The 19,408-nt window shown below is 42.0% G+C and overlaps 1 protein-coding gene across 5 annotated transcripts in view; it reads left to right on the top strand.

Annotated features, from left to right (window-relative positions):
* Positions 1–13,215, top strand: part of FOXJ3 (forkhead box J3) — a 107,099-nt gene extending 93,884 nt beyond the window's left edge. For all 5 annotated transcript variants that reach the window (XM_079156290.1, XM_079156292.1, XM_079156289.1 and 2 more), the window contains 6 exons: positions 400–813; positions 5,486–5,587; positions 5,976–6,167; positions 8,097–8,204; positions 10,239–12,569; positions 12,615–13,215. In XM_079156290.1, the coding sequence (XP_079012416.1) occupies positions 400–813; positions 5,486–5,587; positions 5,976–6,167; positions 8,097–8,204; positions 10,239–10,354 (932 nt within the window). In that variant the 3' untranslated portion in view covers positions 10,355–12,569; positions 12,615–13,215. The remainder of the gene's footprint in view (positions 1–399; positions 814–5,485; positions 5,588–5,975; positions 6,168–8,096; positions 8,205–10,238; positions 12,570–12,614) is intronic.
* The last annotated feature ends 6,193 nt before the right edge of the window (positions 13,216–19,408 follow it).

Genomic DNA, 19,408 nt, shown 5'->3' with positions numbered 1-19,408 from the left:
ATTTACCCAGCTTTGAAGACTCAACTCAGATAGCTGTGTTTCTAAGGAAGATGTCTGTATCTCTAGCCCCATGTTAGCTAAACAGTCAAGGAGCAAAGCTATTATATTCTGTTGTATACTTCTGCTTAAGTACTTAAATCATGGGCCATAATCTTGTTAAATGTCTTGTTTCTTGCTCTAAACCATGCACTACTCCAGGGCAGGGAATGGTGTTTCTTACTTTTCTCAGTAATCCCAGAGCCTGGTATATGATGGATATTCCACAAACACTTATTAAACTGAACTGCTATTGCTTCCTAAGACAAGAATGCTTTGCTCTCTAAAAATTTTGCAGATGTTTGTCATACAATACAATTGAAATCTGACTGTGAATGATGTTGCTCTCTTTGACTGTTTTAGGTTTGATGAACATCCCTTCTGAATCTTCCCAGCAGTCCCACACTTCGTGTTCCTATCAGCACTCTCCTAGCAGTACAGTGAGCTCTCACCCACACAGCAACCAAAGCAGCCTGACCAACAGTCATGGCAGTGGCCTCAACACCACGGGCAGCAATTCTGTTGCACAAGTCTCACTGTCCCACCCCCCGATGCACACACAGCCGTCTCCACATACACCCCATCGACCCCATGGTTTACCACAGCACCCACAGCGTCCCCAGCACACAGCACCTCACCCACAGCAACACAGCCAGCTCCAGTCCCCTCATCCCCAGCACCCCTCTCCACATCAACACATACACCATCCGAACCATCAGCATCAGACGTTAACACATCAGGCACCCCCACCACCACAACAGGTATCCTGTAATTCTGGTAAGTTTTCATCTCCTGGTATGTGTATGGCTAACTGTGAATTAAGATCTGTCCTTTGTTTTGTGGGCCTCAGGTAGCATTTATTTAAAACTCCTTTCACCTGTCTCCTTTTGTTTCCTTGCTATAATTCTATAGTTGCAACTTGTTTAACCTATAAGTTGACCTGGGGATTTTCCCAGTTAGAATTTACTATGGAATCATAGCCAAACTCAACAACCCTTGTAGGCTTATTCTTCTGGCCACTACTTCCAGTGAGCCTTTGAGAGGAATTGGGGAGCTGGGTGTGGTGGCTCACACCTGCAGTTCTAGTGATTCAGGAGACTGAGGTGGGAGGATTACAAATTTGATCAGCATCTTAGCCAGACCCTGTTTCAAAATTTTACAAAAAATCCTTGGGATCTGGGGGTATGGCTTAGTGGCAGAGTACCCCCTGGGTTTAGTCCTCAGTACCACAAAAAAAGGAGAGTGTGGGGTGCATTTCTTCTGATGCAGTGTGATTCTACATGAAAGCACAGGTTTGTGTTATGAAGACCTATATTTGAACCCTCATTATGGCTGTAACCTTGGGCAAATTACTTAACTTCTTTTGTCTTGTTATTAGCTTGCCTATTAAAAATGAATCTAAATTTCCGTGGTGTACAGTGTCATGAGAATCATTGAGACTACAAATGCAAAATGCCTAGACTAACACTTTTCATATAGTTAATCATGCCTATACCCCCTCTTCTTATTGCTGTTCAGGTATTTGATCTCATAGGATGAAAGAATAAAGAAAAAAACATTCTTTATACCCTGCCCTTACTTCTGCCCCCCCAAATCTGTTGCTCTTAAAATAAATCTTCATGGTGGTTTGGGAGGCTGAGATAAGGAGGATCACAAGTTCAGAGCCAGCCTCAGCAACTGTACGGCGCTAAGCAACTGAGTGAGACCCTGTCTCTAAATGAAATACAAAATAGGGCTGGGGATGTGGTTCAGTGATCGAGTGCTCCTGAGTTCAATCCCTGGTACCAAAATCAGTCAGTCAGTCTTCATGGACTGGGTATGGCAACCGTACACCTGTAATGCCAACTATTCAGGAAGCTAATACAGGAGGATCACAAGTTAAAGGCCAGTCTAGGCAACATAGCAAATAGAAATAGAAATTGCTCAAAATAGAAATTTTAAAAAGGGCTGGATATTTAGCTTAGTGGTGGAGGAGTGTGCCTGTATTCAGTCCCCAGTATTGAAGGAAAAAAAAAAAAAAAAGGAAATAAAGAAAGATAGATAGTGTTGATAATTTCTGGCAAGGTACCTAACTGCCATTTTTCACAAGCCAGACAGTCTTTGCCATGTGGAATTCCAAGGGAGTACCATGGGCATGGACTTACCAGGTGAATGGGGCCCCTCAGAGTTATGCAAAGTATAGGTCCTCTCAGGTAGCAGTGGCACATGCCCATAATCCAGCTATTTGGGAGGCTTTGAAGCAAGAGAATCACAAGTTTGAGGCCAACCTGGGTAACATGAGAAATATAAAGGGCCTGAGGATAGCTCAGTGTTAACATTGCTTGCCTAGCAGGCACAAAGCCCTGGGTTCAGTCCCCAGCCAACAACGTGTATCAGGCCCTTCCTTCAGCTTGTTTAGCTGATCTCTTGCCAACCACTGATGAGATTGTTTTTTAAAATTTTTTATTTTATTGGTTCTTCTTAGTTATATATGACAGTAGAATCCATTTTAATCAAATTATACAAGCAAGGATGTATCTTATGATGAGATTTATCTTGGAAGGAATATTTCTAAATACTAGAAAGTGCTAGTTCTTATCCACCAGTTAAACATTGATCATTGTTTCAGGCACTTGGACTGTTGTCAAGAAAATGAACTTAGATATAGTACATGCTGTCTCATACAAGTTTTGGGGGAAAAATTGATTTGAGATGTGAAGAAATTCATACATAGCAGTATACCTGTAACTTTTAGTAAATCTTTGGTATTTCTCTTCCCCACAATTGCCAATGAAGTTATTTGAGGCTTTAAATCTGAAAGCTGTCGGGAGGCTGAGACAAGAAGGATTGTGAGTTCAAAACCAACCTCAGCAAGAGCAAGGTGCTAAGCAACTCAGTGAGACCCTGTCTTTAAGTAAAATACAAAATAGGGCTGGGAATGTGGCTTAGTGGTCAAGTGCCCCTGAGTTCAGTCCCTGAAACCCCCAAAAAAGAAAAATACGAAAGCTGTTTTATAGTGTTTTTTAACCATTTGTCTTGTTTTACCGAAAGCACAAATAACCTAATGCATGTTTTTAAAAATTTTTCAAACAGATGCTTAAATATTTTGTTTGACTTTAACAATTGATGTTTGTTTTCCTGGTTAGTAATTCTAAATAGGTTCTAGAATAAAATAAAAATAGTGAACTTGGGGCACTGGCACATGCCTGTAATCTCAGTGATCCAGGAGTCTGAAGCAAAGGGATCACAAGTTTGAGACCAGTCTCAGTAACTCAGTGGTAGAACACCCCTGGGTTCAATCCCCTGTACCCACCCACAACAAAAATGCAGATAGTTCTTGCCTTAATGGAATATTTCCTAAACATCTTGAAATTATTTTTAGATATACACCTAGAGAAAAAAGTTATATAAAAACCAGAATTTAAACTTCTTTGGGATCAAGTTAGTACTGTTGCCTGCCTTTAAATACCAGTATGTTTTTCAGAAATTTAAGCCTATTCTTAATTTGATTATGGGGATTGACTCATGAGTAGAGATTGGGTCATCTGTAGAAGTCTGTTACTCTTGTCATACCTGCCTTTTTATTTAGTCTAATGATTGCCAGAGAAGAAAAAGGTACTGTTAGAGCTGGAAACAAATTATGATGTGCCTTTGGCAGTCTGTTATTCCAGTGGTAACTTGCCCAGGAAGAATTAGATTTCACTGTGGGGAGTCAGGAGTAATTACTACAGTTGTGACAATAATTCATCCCTGTGAATGACTCATTTTGCATTTTTAAAGAATGGACTAAGCAGGTTGTCTTTAATAGGGAGGAAACAGGAAAGAAATAGAAGTGGTTTGAGTGCTCATTATGTACTAGGCAATATCTCATATTATCCTCCCAAATCAAATACAGATCACCACATTTTATAGATAAGAAAAATATAAATAAAAGAAGTAAAGCAGTTTCCTCAATATCACATTGCTCTTAAGTGCTAGAAATGGTTTGTATATCCTGACCTGTCTAATTTTGAAGCCTGCAACCAGTTATTCTAAAAGGACTAAAATCAATGGACATTTACTAAGTTGAATGGGTAGGGTGTGCTCACCTATTTTCTCTGCATGGGTTGTACTATTATAGCTGCTTATCAAATAAGCATTTATCAATGGAGCCCTCCTACTACTACCCCCAGTGGTGGAAAAAATCAGTCATAGCAAGAATGCCCTAGTTCCTGGCATAATTCTGTTTCAGTGGGCCTTTGTGCTACTCTGACCTTCGGATTAAGAGATTTGGATTCTAATACTGCTTTGGCTATCAATTACCTGGGTGACTTTAATTGTAAAATTCCTTTGAACCTTGGTTTTCTTATCTGTGAAATTATTCTTAGACTAGAGGATCTGAGTATGACTTGACTTGAATGTTTGTAGCTTGTTTGGGGCATTAATTAAATTCTCTCCTCCAAGGAATTTCTCCCTAAATTTATGGGCTGCTTGAGGACAAGGTCATGTTGTCTGTGGTTCATTGTTTATTTTTAAAAATTCATATTAGCAGAATTTTTTAAGTACCCAGTAGTCGATACAACCAAGAGTTTCCTTGAGGTTTTTTTCTTAAAAGTCTTTTTGTGTTAGCTCTCACCTTCATCCATTCAGGAGTGATCCTAAAAACAGCAACTTGGCAACTGTCACTGAATGGATGATTTTTTCCCTCTATTCAGCACCTTTTCATTGCGAGCAATTCTTGCCCCATGGCCCCTGCCCAGTGCCCACTTTTTGAACAGAGTATGGGTCTTAAACTCTCCTGATGGTGTCACATTCTGCAGAGGATACCATTCCTAACTAGAAAGGTCCTGACCTGGATTCATCAGCATTTCTTACATTTACTACTTTGGCAGGAGGACTATGTTAAGGCATTTCTTTTCTAATTTTCCTTGTAAGAAGCATCCACTGTTAGACCCATCTCTCTTAGGACAACAATGCATTAAATTGTGTATTGTGTATTACATTATACTGTGTATTGCTTCTAAATGCGTGCCTTTCTCAGTGAATGAGGAAAAGCATATCTTTTAAGGTCATAGCAACTTTAAATAGAAGGAAGTACTGGTTTACATAACTTTTTGTGCTTGATCCTATAAAAAATGAAAAGAACAGCATAAAGTTTGATGTCATAAAGCACTATGGCAGTTTTTAGGCTGCCTAACTAGGGGTTAGAAGACTTGTGTTCAAGTATTAGATTCATCACAAGGACCTTGTTAAGTTATACCACCTCTCTGAGTTCAGTTTCTTTTGTAAAATGAAGAGAAATTATACCCTTTCTGCCTATCTCACAGAGCAGATATGTCCTAACACTGGGCAAAATGGGTACCTTTCCCTTTCTAAGACTGGACAGGGATCAGCCAGTGTCAGAAATAAGATCAACTCATTGCCTTCCCTTAACATATTCTTCAAACTCTCACTATTCAAGAATTATAGTATTGTCATTATTACTTTATAGGTGTTCCTAATGATTGGTATGCAACGCTTGATATGCTAAAAGAAAGCTGTCGAATTGCCAGCAGTGTTAATTGGTCAGATGTAGACCTTTCCCAATTCCAAGGTGAGTACTGGTTCTTTCCAATACATAACCAAATATATATGCTTCTGTTTTGTCTGGGAGATTTTAAGTTTCTTTGTAGTAGAAGTAAACATCTTATATAAAGGCATTTCTTTTGCAGATAGTAGCTTAAAAAGAACACTTTGTAAAATTCATAAAATATGTAGGCCAATTGGTGTAGCAGAGGATCATGGATGAGTTCTGAAAGAAAATTTGACCATATTTAAAAGAATTGGGCTTTCAGTAATCTCTCATTCCTCATTGCATGGGTAAATCTTTGCCGTAATTTAAAATGAATCATTAAAAAATTTGAGGGCTAAAAAAATTGTACCTTGCTATTTTCATTGCAGCCTTTGCAAAATTGTGCTAACTGTAAATGCTTTCCTCATAGGTCTGATGGAGAGTATGAGACAAGCAGATCTGAAGAACTGGTCTTTAGATCAGGTTCAGTTTGCTGATCTCTGTTCTTCTCTTAATCAGTTCTTTACACAAACTGGCCTTATCCACTCACAGAGTAATGTTCAGCAAAATGTTTGTCATGGTGCCATGCATCCAACAAAACCTTCCCAACACATTGGAGCAGGTATGGGCTTAGGAATCTTCTTGATTTTCTCTCTCATTTGTATGAAATTCACTGTCTTAGGCAACTTGTTATTTTGCTAAAAAAGTTCGTTTTACTTGAAGAATAGACATAATGTCAGGTTTTCGTTGTTCAGTCTCTAAAATGAGACTGTAGAGAAAATGAGAAGTAATGAAAATTTCTATGTGAAAATAAAAGTAATAGAAATATGACAATTTCCAAAAAGTTTAGAATGTTTAATGTAGATTTATCTTTATTCCTATAAATAACCCTTCTCTAATTCCCACCTCCTCTGCCTTTAAAGTCAGAATTTCAAAGCTGTAAAAAAATATTAATCCCCAATAAAAATCAATTTTGTCTTTTGGATGTGGCTTGGACTCTGAGGATGTGTAAAAAGAGGGTCTGTAGGACAGAGTTTAGAAAGTGTTAATGTATGATTTACCATATTACTCTTAGTAATGTGGCTTCCCCAAGCTGGTGCAGTCTTTAGAAAGTGCATTAGCCTTGCAGGTATTGACTGATGTGAGCACCTAGGAACAGGATTTTTTTTTTTTTTTTTTTTTTTTTTTTTTCTTTTTTCCCTCCAAGAATGCGGGAGCTGTAACTTAAAACTTTTCTCCTGCTTTATTTCCTAAATCATCAGTATGGTCAGTTAGAGAGCTCAGTTCTGACTGTGAACTTTATTTTAAAAGGCATGTTATCTTGGAAGGCAGTGACTAGGACTTAAATGTCTTGGATTCTCTTCCTGTTTCTGGCTCTCTTCTTTGACTGTTTCCTCATCTGTGTGGTCAGAGGTTTGGTTCAGTTGGTTCGGTTAGGTCTTGCCATCTCAAGGGGCCTGATCAGATCTGACTTTCTTGTGGCAGGTGAAAACTTGTTGTGAGCAATGAGTGAGTGTGCTTTCCCTTAATTTGGGAGGAGGGAGTATTCCCTTTTTAATTTCTTCTGGAAAAAATGTTGTTTTATTTTAGTTTCATTATAGCATTGCTAGAATCCTAGTGTAATTTGTATGAAACACTAGAAACCCTTAGGGAAGTAGCCTTTCTAAAAGTCCAGATGTTCCTTACAATGTGAACCAGTTTTATGGTCCTTCTTCCCTATGAGTTAGAGTAGGGTGGGAGAAAACATGATGTTTTTCCCCCCCTCCCGGTCTATTTTGCATAATAATGTAATGTAATTGACATTTTGGAGCCTTTAACACTCAATGGCTTCTGTCAGTGAAAACACATTAAGAACTTTCTTAAATGTCATTTGCTTAAGATCTGTTACACCCATTTCCACACTCCAGATTAATACATTTTTAGTCACATTTGCTTGCTATGGAACTTTTACCTTGTACAGATCTTGACTGTTATTTTGTGTCTCAGTTACTTTGTTAATAAAGTAGAACACACATGATTAGGCTGTTTTGGGGTGAGGAAAATCAGAGCAAGAGAGAAATAGGCAATAGTTGAAAGAGTTTGTAGTTAGGAAATCTGGATTCTAGCCCTAACCCTGTCAAACTCATGTCTTTAGGCAAGTCAGGTTAACCTTTCTGAGCTTCAGTTGCCTCATTTGTAGAAAGGGAATAATAGTTTCTGTCTTGTTTTCCTTGTGGTCTTAGTGGGAAGGTCAGATAAAATAGTGAGTATGGAAAGTGTGAATTGATGAAGTATGTGACAACAACAATAGATATAACTTGCTTCTAAGCTTACAGAGAGTTAGTGGCAGTGGCAGAATTAGTACTAGTGTACACATCCTGGAAGACTGTTCAGAAGGCCAGCACCATCTTCTGGCATAACTTTGGCATTGGAAAAGAGTAATTTTTCTTTCCTTCTCCCTCCTTACGTTACCTGTTAAGTTTTAGGTCATAGTTTTGTTATGCTCTTAATGCTTTATTTGTTTTATTTATGGTAACGTGTTTTTCTTTTTTCTGCTATTTAATCTGGTTAGGAAATTTGTACATAGACTCTAGGCAAAATCTCCCTCCTTCAGTGATGCCACCCCCTGGTTATCCTCATATCCCACAGGCACTCAGCACTCCAGGAACAACGATGGCAGGTGAGTGTGTGTGTGTGTGTGTGTGTGTGTGTTTGTTACACTTGATGCTTCAGAGTTTATTCTTGAAAAGCTTGAGCTGCAGAAAGTGAAGAGGTTGTTAGTTTTCTCTCATATGTTGAAGCTTACAGAAAAAAAAAAGGTGTGTGGTCTCATAAAAATAGAAAGGAGACCAGTAGAACCAGTGAACCAGAGGAAGGGAGAAGGAGAGGTACTGGGGTATGAAACTGATCAGACTATACTGTTCTATTGTGTGCACACATGAGTATGTAACAATAAATCCTTCTACTATGTACAATTATATTGTACCAATAAAAATAAATGTAAAAAGTTCTTTAAAAAGCTTAAGACGTCCCCATAATGAATGAGACTGCTTCAGAAAGGAGTGAATTTCTGTTGGGGATCTGGGGACAGAGTATCTGCAAGGATAGGACATTGACAGGTAATTAGCAGCCTTAGGGAACCTATTTTGATTAGCTCCTATAGATTCTGCTCCATTTTTTCCACTGTAGTTCTCTCAGCTATAGTTTTTAGGGATACTTATAGAGGAGGTGAGTTGATAAGCTTTGTTGATAAGCTTTTCTCCTCCTATGTTCCCAAAGATAAGGAAAGTTACATTTAGCTAGGGGACTGAAACATACTGTTAGAAGGAAGGATCCTTAAGGATCACCTAGGTCAGGAAATAGGGGCTGAGAAGAAAAGAGAACCTGCGCACGCCACCCAGTTTGAAGATGGCCAAACCAAGACTCAAGTCCTAATATCTGGATTTAGTCCATTGTTATTCTCATATATCATACCATACTTGGGCTATCTGAGGAAAAGAAAAGGTAATGTGTAGGATGGGGATTTGCTTAAAACTTAGAATTGTGTGCCAGACAGTGAAGGAGTGGGCCCAAGTGACTTGTGCTTTGATGAAGGGGAAGGATGCTCTGTTTTTTGAGCACTCACCTAGTAATTTGTAGGTGGCATGATATGGTAGTTAAGGCCCGGAAGCCAGACTGTGAGGGTTTGAATCCTGGTGCTTTACTGCTTATTAACTATGAGATGTTGATCAAGCTTCTGAACCTTCCTGCTTAAGCTTCCCTGTTAGTAAAGGGGACTAAGAACTCTATCTTAGCTCCTGGGATTGTTAGGAGGAATAAATTTAGGGTTATATGGAAATCACATAAATTAGTCCCTGAGAGCATGGTAGGGAATTTGTAAACTTTTGTTAAATAAAAAGCATACAGGCATTTCTGCCATACCAGGATTTTGTATAATTGTATGATAGAAGTTCTAGGAGACTAGTAAAAATTTTGTCATCTGAGTACTAACAAAAATAATGATTCAATAAAAAATTCAACAACTAAAAAGGATATACTTAATTCCAATAAAAGAGTGAGTTCTGTGAAACTGATTTGGAAGGGTTCTGTCAGGATACAGAGACAGGGGCGCAGAATGCACTGAAATTGGGAAGATCAGACAGATGCCAGAGTGATCCAAGAAGAATGCAGGTAGAACAGGAATTGTGGACTCAACTTTTTCTCCATGGTTTACTGCAGTTCACTGTGTTGCTGTTCTCTGTGTTCACTTCAAAAATTAACTTGCTGTAGAAAATTCACTATAACCCAGTCTGACATCAGTAGTACACTGACATCATTCTCCTTACTATTCTTGCGTGAGCCAGTTTGTTACCCAAATGTATTGGAACAGAACAGACTGTAAGACAAACTGTTATGTCACACTTTTCTCATGTCTTCTTGCTATAGCCTGGTATAATAGAAAGAGCATGAGTTTTAAGAGTCAGGTGAACTGAGTTCAAATCTTATCTTGTCCCCTTACTGTCAGTGTGGCTTTGGGTAACTTGCTCATCCTCTTAAACCCTGTCCTGTTTACCTATAAAATGAAGATCATATGAGCCGCTTGGTTGAAGGTTTATGGATAGACTAAGCAGACTGTATGTGCTGGGTACCTGATACATAGGAAGTGCTCAGTAGTGGGTAGTATATTTCATTCTTCTCTCTCAAGTCACTACTGACATTGCTTTCTTCCTTCCAGGCCATCACGGAGCCATGAACCAGCAGCACATGATGCCTTCCCAAGCCTTCCAGATGCGTCGCTCCCTGCCTCCAGATGACATCCAGGATGACTTTGACTGGGATTCAATTGTGTAGGGCTTGTTTCTGCAAGGCATCAGACCCCAGCGTCACCTTTCTGTGCAGTGAAGGGAAAGATTTTAAGAGAATCCAGTTGAGAAAACAAAGTTGCTAATCACTTCACCAATGTTATCAAAATTTCTTTTGAAGACAATCAAAAAGATTTTAGCTGGATAACTTACTGCTTTTATCTGACCCAAACAAGTACTACATGTTTGTCTCCTTGCCAACTGCCCTATGTAGCTCCTAACCGTTGTGTGATTTGGACAGCTTTTTGCATATTTGTGTCAGTTTGATGTTAACCACAAGTGCCAGACTGATTTTTCAGACAGAGCCTATTTTGCTGCAAGCAGTTTATAGATACATATGTGTAAATATATGTACAAAAATTACTGAAAGGCTTCAATTTTTTCTAATTGGATTATTATGTCTTGAAAAGAAAGTTACTGTCAGTTTTTATTCTTGTTAGGCTATTTTCTGCAGGATGCTTTTAATTGATGTAGGGAACTGAAAGAAAATAGATTTTTCCAAAGCTCAGTTTCAACCTTATTTAATCTTTTTCAGAAGTGTGGGTAATAATGAATTCTGTCCAATAAGTCAAGGAACACAGAGTATGATACTCTTCAAACAATCCAGAGGGGCATGTTGTTCCTGAGCAGCATAAAGAACTGACCAAATTTGTTTTGATGCTTGGGAGAATATAGAGTATATGTTGTACCTTGTCAATGTCTGTTTCCTAAATCTGCATTATGACAGCTCTGAAATTTGTTTCAATGGCTAGAAGCTGGGCATTGCTTGGCTCTAAACAAATTAATGCCTCCACATTCACTTATGTATTTATTATTCAGAAGTGTTATTTTAATATTTATTACTACCTTTTGTGAATGCTCAGCTCCTATTGGGATTCACTAAGGAGAAATGTGGTGTTTGAAAAGCACAGAATTATTTTTCTTGATAAGAGTTTACAGACAAGACAATCAGAGGGACATTGTGTCATTCTCTTTATCATCACTCCTTTTACCAGGTGAGTGTATTTCTCTATCTTAGCATTCCTGCTAATTGAGATTTAATAGCTAAATAGGATTTTTCTGGAAGTTGAATCAAAGACCATTTGGGCAACAGAACAACATGGCGGGATTCATGAAGCAAGTTTCCCTGTTCACGCTCTTTCCATTTAAGTAGTACTGGAAGGAGGATGGAGCTACACATAGACTTCATTCACCTCCGTCTTCAGTGCAGTTGCTAAGCGGACTTTGGTTTCTGTTGTCCTGTGTGTGCATGACATTTGGTCACTTTCTTTGAAAAGAAACCCACCTTGTAGGAGTTTTTCTTAGTTTTTTGTTCTGTTTCATGTCATCTCACAGTTACTTTGCATGAATTGATTGTCTTAGTTTTGTAATAAAACTAGGAGAAATGAGATTTTTTTTCCCCTAATGAATAGGTTTTGAGTTGATTCTTTAAAGAAAAAAAGTTTTAAATTTTAATGGGGAAATAGGTCCCATCAAATCAAGGAGGAATGACTGCTCACTGGTTGCTTCTTTAGCACCTCTGGTCTCTATCAGCCATATGCTAAATCACTTTAATTAGCCTTAGTGATTCATTGGTTGAGTAATCTCTACTTGAACTAAACATACATTTTGTTTGTGTGTGTGTGTGTGTGTGTGTGTGTGTGTGTGGTTTTTTAAATGGAGCATTGCCTTGAAAGAGTCACTGGGAAGCCAGCCATGGTAAGAGCTGGTGACATTGGGGAGAAAGGAAGAGCTTTATGTTTCTTTGTCATTTGAACCTTGCTTGGTATGAAAAAGGAAGCTCAGTTTCAGCAGATCAGTAAAAATCAGAGGATGCTGGAAAGGCAGCCAACAGGCCCCTCTTAGAAGGATCAAGGCAAGATGAGATGGCAGCCTGCAGAGTAAAAGCTTCAAAAAAGGGGGAAAAAAGTCTACTCAAGTCACTGTTTCCTAGACACCAAAATATAACTGTTCTGAAACTGTCTGGATTGCTTGGGTAGAAATGTGCACTTTAAACAGTTTGGGTATTGGAATGCAGTTTCTTAAACTGAATGATTTGGATAGAAACACCGATAATGATTTTACAAATTTTGTGACGCCAATTTCCCATTTTGCAATCATTTAGTGATTTGCAGTGCTCGATATTTTTGTGAGTATCTAAACTTACCAGGAATGGCCCAGGAGGCAGTCTCCATCCAGACCTGTCCCACTCTCCTGTGATTCAGGTGACCCAGGAGCCCAGGACTGGTGTCTGGGCCATGGCCAGACAGGGCTACCTCGTGAGTCACAGAGAGTCCCTTTAATGGCCATTTCTGTTGGTAGTTGCTAATGCAAAAAAGCAAGTTCTATCTTGGGCTTAGACTGACTAAAGACTTTTGGAGAAAAGAATAATAAATGCATGTAATCAAATGGGCACTCTGTCCAGGAAAATAATCCGACTGGCATTTGTGGCAGTTTTTGACATGTAAATGTATTCATGTGTGTTCTTGTAAATATGTGTCTCTCAAATGTCCTTTGAAGTGGGAGGGAAACAATCTGGGGATAATTTCAAATGGAATAGAGTATTTTGATATTGTTCATTCAGAGGGTGATGTGTACATATCTATATTGTATATATGTGATGAAAATGCATTGGCTTTTTGTGCAAACACAAACCTGCTCTCTGTTCTGCTGTTGGACAGTCAGTGTTTTAATGTTTCTACAGTTTTGCTATTGCACGATTTCATATTCTGCCTCTATGATGAGCGGCACCCATTCTTTGTAACTGTTTAGTGCTGTAAAGAAATATTCCAAGTGTCATTAGGATTGTTGCTGCCAGACTGATATGCATGAATGGCACTTAAAATAAATATATTACGTTAACTCTTACAACACTGATTGGTCCATGTCATTTGTTGTAGCTAAGGGAGTAAGACTGGAGCTAGTTCAGATGTGGCAATCTCAACAACACTTGTAAACGTGTAGAATAGCACCCAGAGCATAAAACTTGGTGGTGCTCAGTGTATGCCAGTCGCCACGATCTTCAGGTGGAGGTACAGTGACTTGTCTTGATTCTTAGTTGACAAGTGACAGAGCTGATATTTAACTTCAGACATGTTTTTTATAGGGTCCTTTCATCCCAAGAGAATTCCCCTGTACCTACTCTACTTTGCTTCCAGTTTTGTTCCCAGCACTGCTTTCTCAGACGGCTATTCCCAAAAGGCAAAAGTGGAGATTATCATTTGCTGAGCAAATATTCAGTGACAGTGCCTTCCACGGGCAGCCCAGAGAGAAGAAAGGAGCATTCTGGTTTTAGGGGGTATAGACTTGCAAATGCCAGCCAATCCTGGGAAACTGGTCTGGAAGGCTACTCCCATTGTTCCTTGGCAAGGCAAGAGTCTGATGGTGAGGGATTAGGTCATGCTGAGGAGGATGGGTGGATAGGGTCTAGGAAAGCCTCTTGTGAGTATGGGCTATTCATATTGAATCCTCAAATTATCCAAGTGCAGAGAAAGTAATTTTCATTGGCACCATTGCTGTGGACCTAGCCTGGGAGCTAGATTAGCATAGGGATTGTGGACTGATGTGGGAGGGGTGTCAGACTGCTAGTAAAGCACCAAGTACAGCCATTCTATGAAAATAGTTGAGGTCCTGACTTTATCGATGTGAAAGCAGTCAAGCAACAGGCAGGCGAGTTGTACTAGGCAAGTTGGAATTGAACCAGGAGTCTTCTCATATGAGGGGGCGGGCTTTGGACCAATCCCATGATCTACCCACAGCCCCTGGCTGCTTCTAATTTCACTTACACAACACTACCTGAAACATCAATTTATTGCAGTTTTACAGAAGAGAAAACAGGCTCAGAAAGGTTAACTTGCCTAAATTCTCACAGCTCATAGCAAATCTGGAATAATTCAGTCTGGTTCACATTCAAGAACACATTTCCTTTTACCTCCACTGCTGTCTTAAAAGAGAAATTGGCCTGGCACTGCGGCACATGCCTGTAATTTTAGCAACTCAGGAGGCCGAGACAGGAGGATCGCAAGTTCAAGGTCAGTCTCAGCAACTTAGTGAGATCCTGTCTCAAAATAAAAAATAAGGACTGGGAATGTGGTACAATGGTAAAGCGTCCCTGGGTTAAATCTCCAGTAGCAGGAAAAAAAAAAAAAAAGATTTAAAAAAATTATTTTTAAGCCAGGAATGGGACTACCTGCCCACTGTGTGTGTGTGTCCCTTGGAGAGTGGGGCTGTGCTGTATTCCCATCACAGGTTAAGTTTTGGTCAATAGCAGTACCTTTCAAGGGCATAGTTAAATCTAGTTGCCTTGTACTAATTCAAGTGTACCTCCTCGTCAAATGAAAGAGGAAGCAAGATTATTAAACTCTAAATTCAGTTCTCAAGGCTTCAACATGTAGCTTTGTGCTGCTATATACACTGTCTTATTTGGTCTACAAAATAACTTGACTTGTACTGTTACTGCCCCATTTTACAGAAAAAACAACTTTGGACGGGGAAGGCACAATGCAGATGCATCATGAATGCATTCCATCGAAGGAATGCAAATTTTAAATGATGTTGTAATGGAGTATTCATGGACATGTGCCTCTGAATCAGGGAGACGCAAGGCTCTAATCTGAGACTGTAACACTGGTATCCACTTCCATGTACCTCTGCACAGGAGCATCTCACCACTGAGCATGATTTCTTTGGCTAAAGATGTACATGTTTGGGGCAACATGGACTTTGGGTGTAAGCCTGCTGCTTAATCCGGCACTAGTGGACCGATTACAACCAAGACCTAGAAAAACTGGCCATGTTGGGCTTGCTAAGATGGGTTTCTACATCTGTACCTTCCTAGAGGATTCCCCCCGACACACACACACAAGCACAATCTCACTAAATATCCCAGGCTGGCCTTAAATTTGCAGTCCTCTTGCCTCTGCCTCCTGAACTGCTGGGATAACAGGCATGTGCCACCATGCCCCACTTCTAGGAGATTTTTAAAAGTGATTTTGAAGTTTCCTCCCTGCACGCCCCCCTCTGTATAAGGGAGTAACAGCATATGCAGAGCAAAACACTTGGTAATTGGCTACACCGCAACCAGATTTCAAGTCAGAGCTGTTTCAACTCTCTCCTTACGAGCAGTGCCCTAAGCAACAGTGACCCAAGATGTACAGAATGGACAGCTGCCATCTGTTAAGTACATTTTAACTTGGTATTACTTTTCCCAGGCATTTGATTCAAATTGCATTTGCCATATTCACTCTGAGAAAGCTGTGTGGCCGATAGCTGTTACTACTAATCTCACATGAAGAATCTCTGCTACTTACCAGGATCATCCAGCTGGTAAGTGGTAGATAATGATGATAATAGCAGAAGAGCTGGGAAGTCAAACCTGGGCCTTGCAGCTCCAGCCTCCACACTCTTCTCTAGCACACTGCTGTCCCTGGTCCTTGGTGCTGTTCCCTAAGCCACTGACCATAGACTGAGGGCCTTGAACAAAGTGGTGGCTGCAGTGAGGGCTTGTGGCCGCCAGAGGGTGGAGCCAGCTGTGTGCTCTTCCCCTTCTGGATGGTTTCCTTCACCCCTGCGGCCGTGCTCCCTTTCTCTGCAGCTCCTAGAGCTGAGTGCTCTAGAAGGTTCACTAGGTCCTGGCTCTCAAGAGTCCATGACCCTCTTTTCCTGCGTTGGAGCCCTCCCAGCTGGAGAAAGCCGAGGATGCCTTCTAGTCCAGAGCCAAACAATGGTGGGCCCATTCACCAGCTGCCTCAGATGCTTCCAGACCTCCTGACGCTTACTGCATCCCCACTGCAAGGTTTGGGTGGGGGAGTTGCCCTGCCATCATCCCCAAACGCTTGTTCCCTGAGGCTCTGCTGCTCCTCTGGGACCAAGGCTGACAAGTGTTTGGGCAGGTGTGCTTCGGGACAGCCCTGCCTCCGAGCCTGAGTGGGCCGTGGTGTTTCTGCACACTCACATACTAACTCCTTGGGCCGTCACAAACATCAAGATTATTGCCACCATTTGAGAGGCCCCTGCCTGGTACTTCACAGCCATTATCTGAGTTAGCACTCCCAACTGCCTGATGAGGTTGATGTCATTATTGCCTTTTTACTGCTGGGCATTGCCACTTGGAGAGGTGAAGTGCTTTGCCCAAAGGTCACTGCCAGTGAGGAGGAGAGGACAGGAACCCAGATCTGCCTCACTCTGGTCTGCACTTTCCATTGAGGCAGATTTCCTCTTCCCCAACACTTCCCAGTCGTCTTTGACCTCCCTCATGTCACCCCACCCCACCCCATCCCACCCTACCTCAGAGCTGCTGAGCTGACGTCACTCACTCAAGTGATGCCTCTCATGCTACAGCCCCCAAAGGTCAGAGAGCCAACTTCCTGTCCCAATGGCAATAAAGATGTCAGAAGGACACTTCCCACCTTTCCCATGCCTGAGTGACGTTCACAGGCAGAGGCAGGAACTCTGGCTCTGTGAAAGTGCGTATGTGCATAAGCTTGTGACTGTGAAGGAGACTGTTCTCATGTGGTTGTGTGATTGTGTCTGACTGGGTACGTGGTTGTGCAGCCTGTGTGACTGTGCCTGGGACTTGGTCTCTCTGTGCTCAGAAGCTGCAGACAGGAGACAGCTCCTCACTCAAATTTGGTGGCTTGTTAGTCTCTCCTCTTCCAAGGCCCCATATCCAGGGAGAACTTGCCTGGGATCAATCTGGCTTCTCAGACTCTGGCAGACTGAGGTCTAGCAAGTCTCATAGTCTTTCTGTTCTCCATCACATTCCTGGCTTGGCCCTGTCACCACTCCTCCTGACTTCATCCCTTTGAGCTGGATTCCTTGGCAGCCCCTACTCTGCCCCATCCCCAGTTTCCTTACCTACCAGAGGTTGGTCAGATGTGTTACCCAGCTCAGGGGCCAGCATGTTTCCTTCAGGGCCCAAGGGCCAGCACAATACCTGAGGCAGTGGAAAGAATGTAGACTTTGAAGTCAGAAGGACCTAGAACTTCATGTGGGCAAGACACTGCCCTCCCTCCCTCATCCAGATAGTGGGTGCCATACCTCAAGTTGTCATGGAGAAGGCAAGTGGAGAGCAGCCTGCCAGGTGCCAGCATGCGGGAGGCCCAGGAACTGTCTTCTCTTTATCTGCTGCCATGTTGTAAGACCAGTTGACTCTCCTGCCCCTGCAGCCTTCTACCTTCCCTTCCCTTCTTGTCAGTCTTTTCTCAATACCCCTGCCAAGGTGATCTTTCTAAATCACACGAAGCCATGATCTTATCCTGCTTCTAAGCTTCCCGTGGCTTCCTGCCATCACCGGATAAGGGGCAAATGCCTGAGCCAGTTTTCTTCTTTTTTCTTTTTTCTTTCTTCTTTCTTCTTCTCCTCCTCCTCCTCCTCCTCCTCCTCCTCCTCCTTCCTCCTCCTTCCTCTTCTCTCTTTTTTTCCCCCTTTTTGTGGGACTGGAATTGAACTTGGGGCTACTCCACCACTGAGCTACACCCCCAGCCCTCTTATTTATTATTATTATTTTTTTTAACTTGAGACAGGAACTTCTAAGTTACGGAGACTGGTCTTGAACTTGCTGTCCTCCTGCCTCAGCCTCCTGAGTCATTGGGATTACAGGCCTGCACCACACGCTGGTTCTGAGCTGGTGTTCAAACCTCCCTCTGGATACTGCTCTGGACACACTGCTTCACCCCCAGCCAGCCTCATTCCCTCTCTTTGTCTCCTATATCCAAATCTTCCTGCTGGTCAAGTCTGCTTCATACCCTATCCTGGCTGGCAAGCATTCTCTGACAGGGCCCAGGGGACCTGCAGCCCCCAGTATGCTCCCCCCAGAGCCTCTCATGAAGTCTGCCCATGTCCTATCTGCCAGTCAACCATGGGCTCTGGGAGGTCCCCTCTGGGACACATGGAGGGCTCTTGAGAGGTTGGACGGGTGATGGCCGATGGCTTGGGGTGGGGAGGAGGAGGCAGCTGCCAAGTGGGAGCATATGGTGAATGAAGCACCCCACCACCTCACCCTGGCGGGGCACAGGGGATGAGACTGCTGTGCAAACAGGCAGACACACCCTCTGTGCACTCTGCATATGCCCCCCGGGTCATCAAGGGAAAGAGCCGAGCCACCTGGGGCCTGAGGGGCAGGGAGGAGTCCCTCCATGTGAGCCTAGACTTGGGCTCTGACTGACAGGCCTTAAATCCCAACTGCCATCCACTTGGTGTGACACTGAGCACTCTTCTCCTAAGAGCCTCAGTTTCTTCCTCTGTACAGTGGACATCATTGACCTACCTCAGAGGGTTTGACTCAGTGGCCACTCCTTTCTTGTTCTTCCCTGGAGAGGCAAAAAAAAAAAAAATGCCAGTTTTGTACCAGAAAGACAGGATAGGAGGTATGGTATTGGATTGAGTAGAATCTTGGTTTGTCTTTGAAATTGAAGAGAACTGGGTTCTGTTCCAAAATTTATAGCTATGTGACCACAGCTGCTACCAAGTCCACCTGACAACGAATCTGAAAAATCGTGCCTTCCTCTGGGCTGAGGTAGGCTACACACGTGTCTAGACTTGCACTTTCTGGTGGCCAGGTGACCTTCTGCAGTGTACAACCAATACAACCATCTGTACCTGCAGCCACAGAGGCGCTTTGGGGATAGTCAGTGTTTAACCCCTCTGAGCCCTTGAGCTTCAGTTTACCCATCTATAAAATGGAGTTATACAGTTACTTCTTAGGTATTCCCAGAACTGTTAGTAGGTTTACATCCATTGTAATGTCTACTTCAGACAGGCCTGGGTTCCCATAGGAACCAGAGATTGTTACACCCTTAAAACACATTTATAAGTTTTAAAGGTGAGGCTGTGAAATAAGAACCACACCCAGAGCAGGACTGGAGTCTCCAGGCCCCCACCTGGGCTGTTCCAGGCCTTTTTGCTAAGATTAGCTTAGGCTGCTAGGTCCAGAGGGAAGAGGAGCTGGGCCCAGAAGCGTTGAGCCAAACTGGACCCAATTCTCACGGGCACAGAGGAACCATGACAAGGTCACTCAAACACAAGTGTCGACCTGTTGGCCACAAGAATGGCATTGGCCTCCTCC

Source organism: Sciurus vulgaris (genome assembly GCF_902686455.1).
Source record: "Sciurus vulgaris genome assembly, chromosome: 1".
In the NCBI taxonomy this organism is placed as follows: Eukaryota; Metazoa; Chordata; class Mammalia; order Rodentia; family Sciuridae; genus Sciurus; species Sciurus vulgaris.
This window is presented reverse-complemented; position numbering and strand designations above follow the sequence as displayed.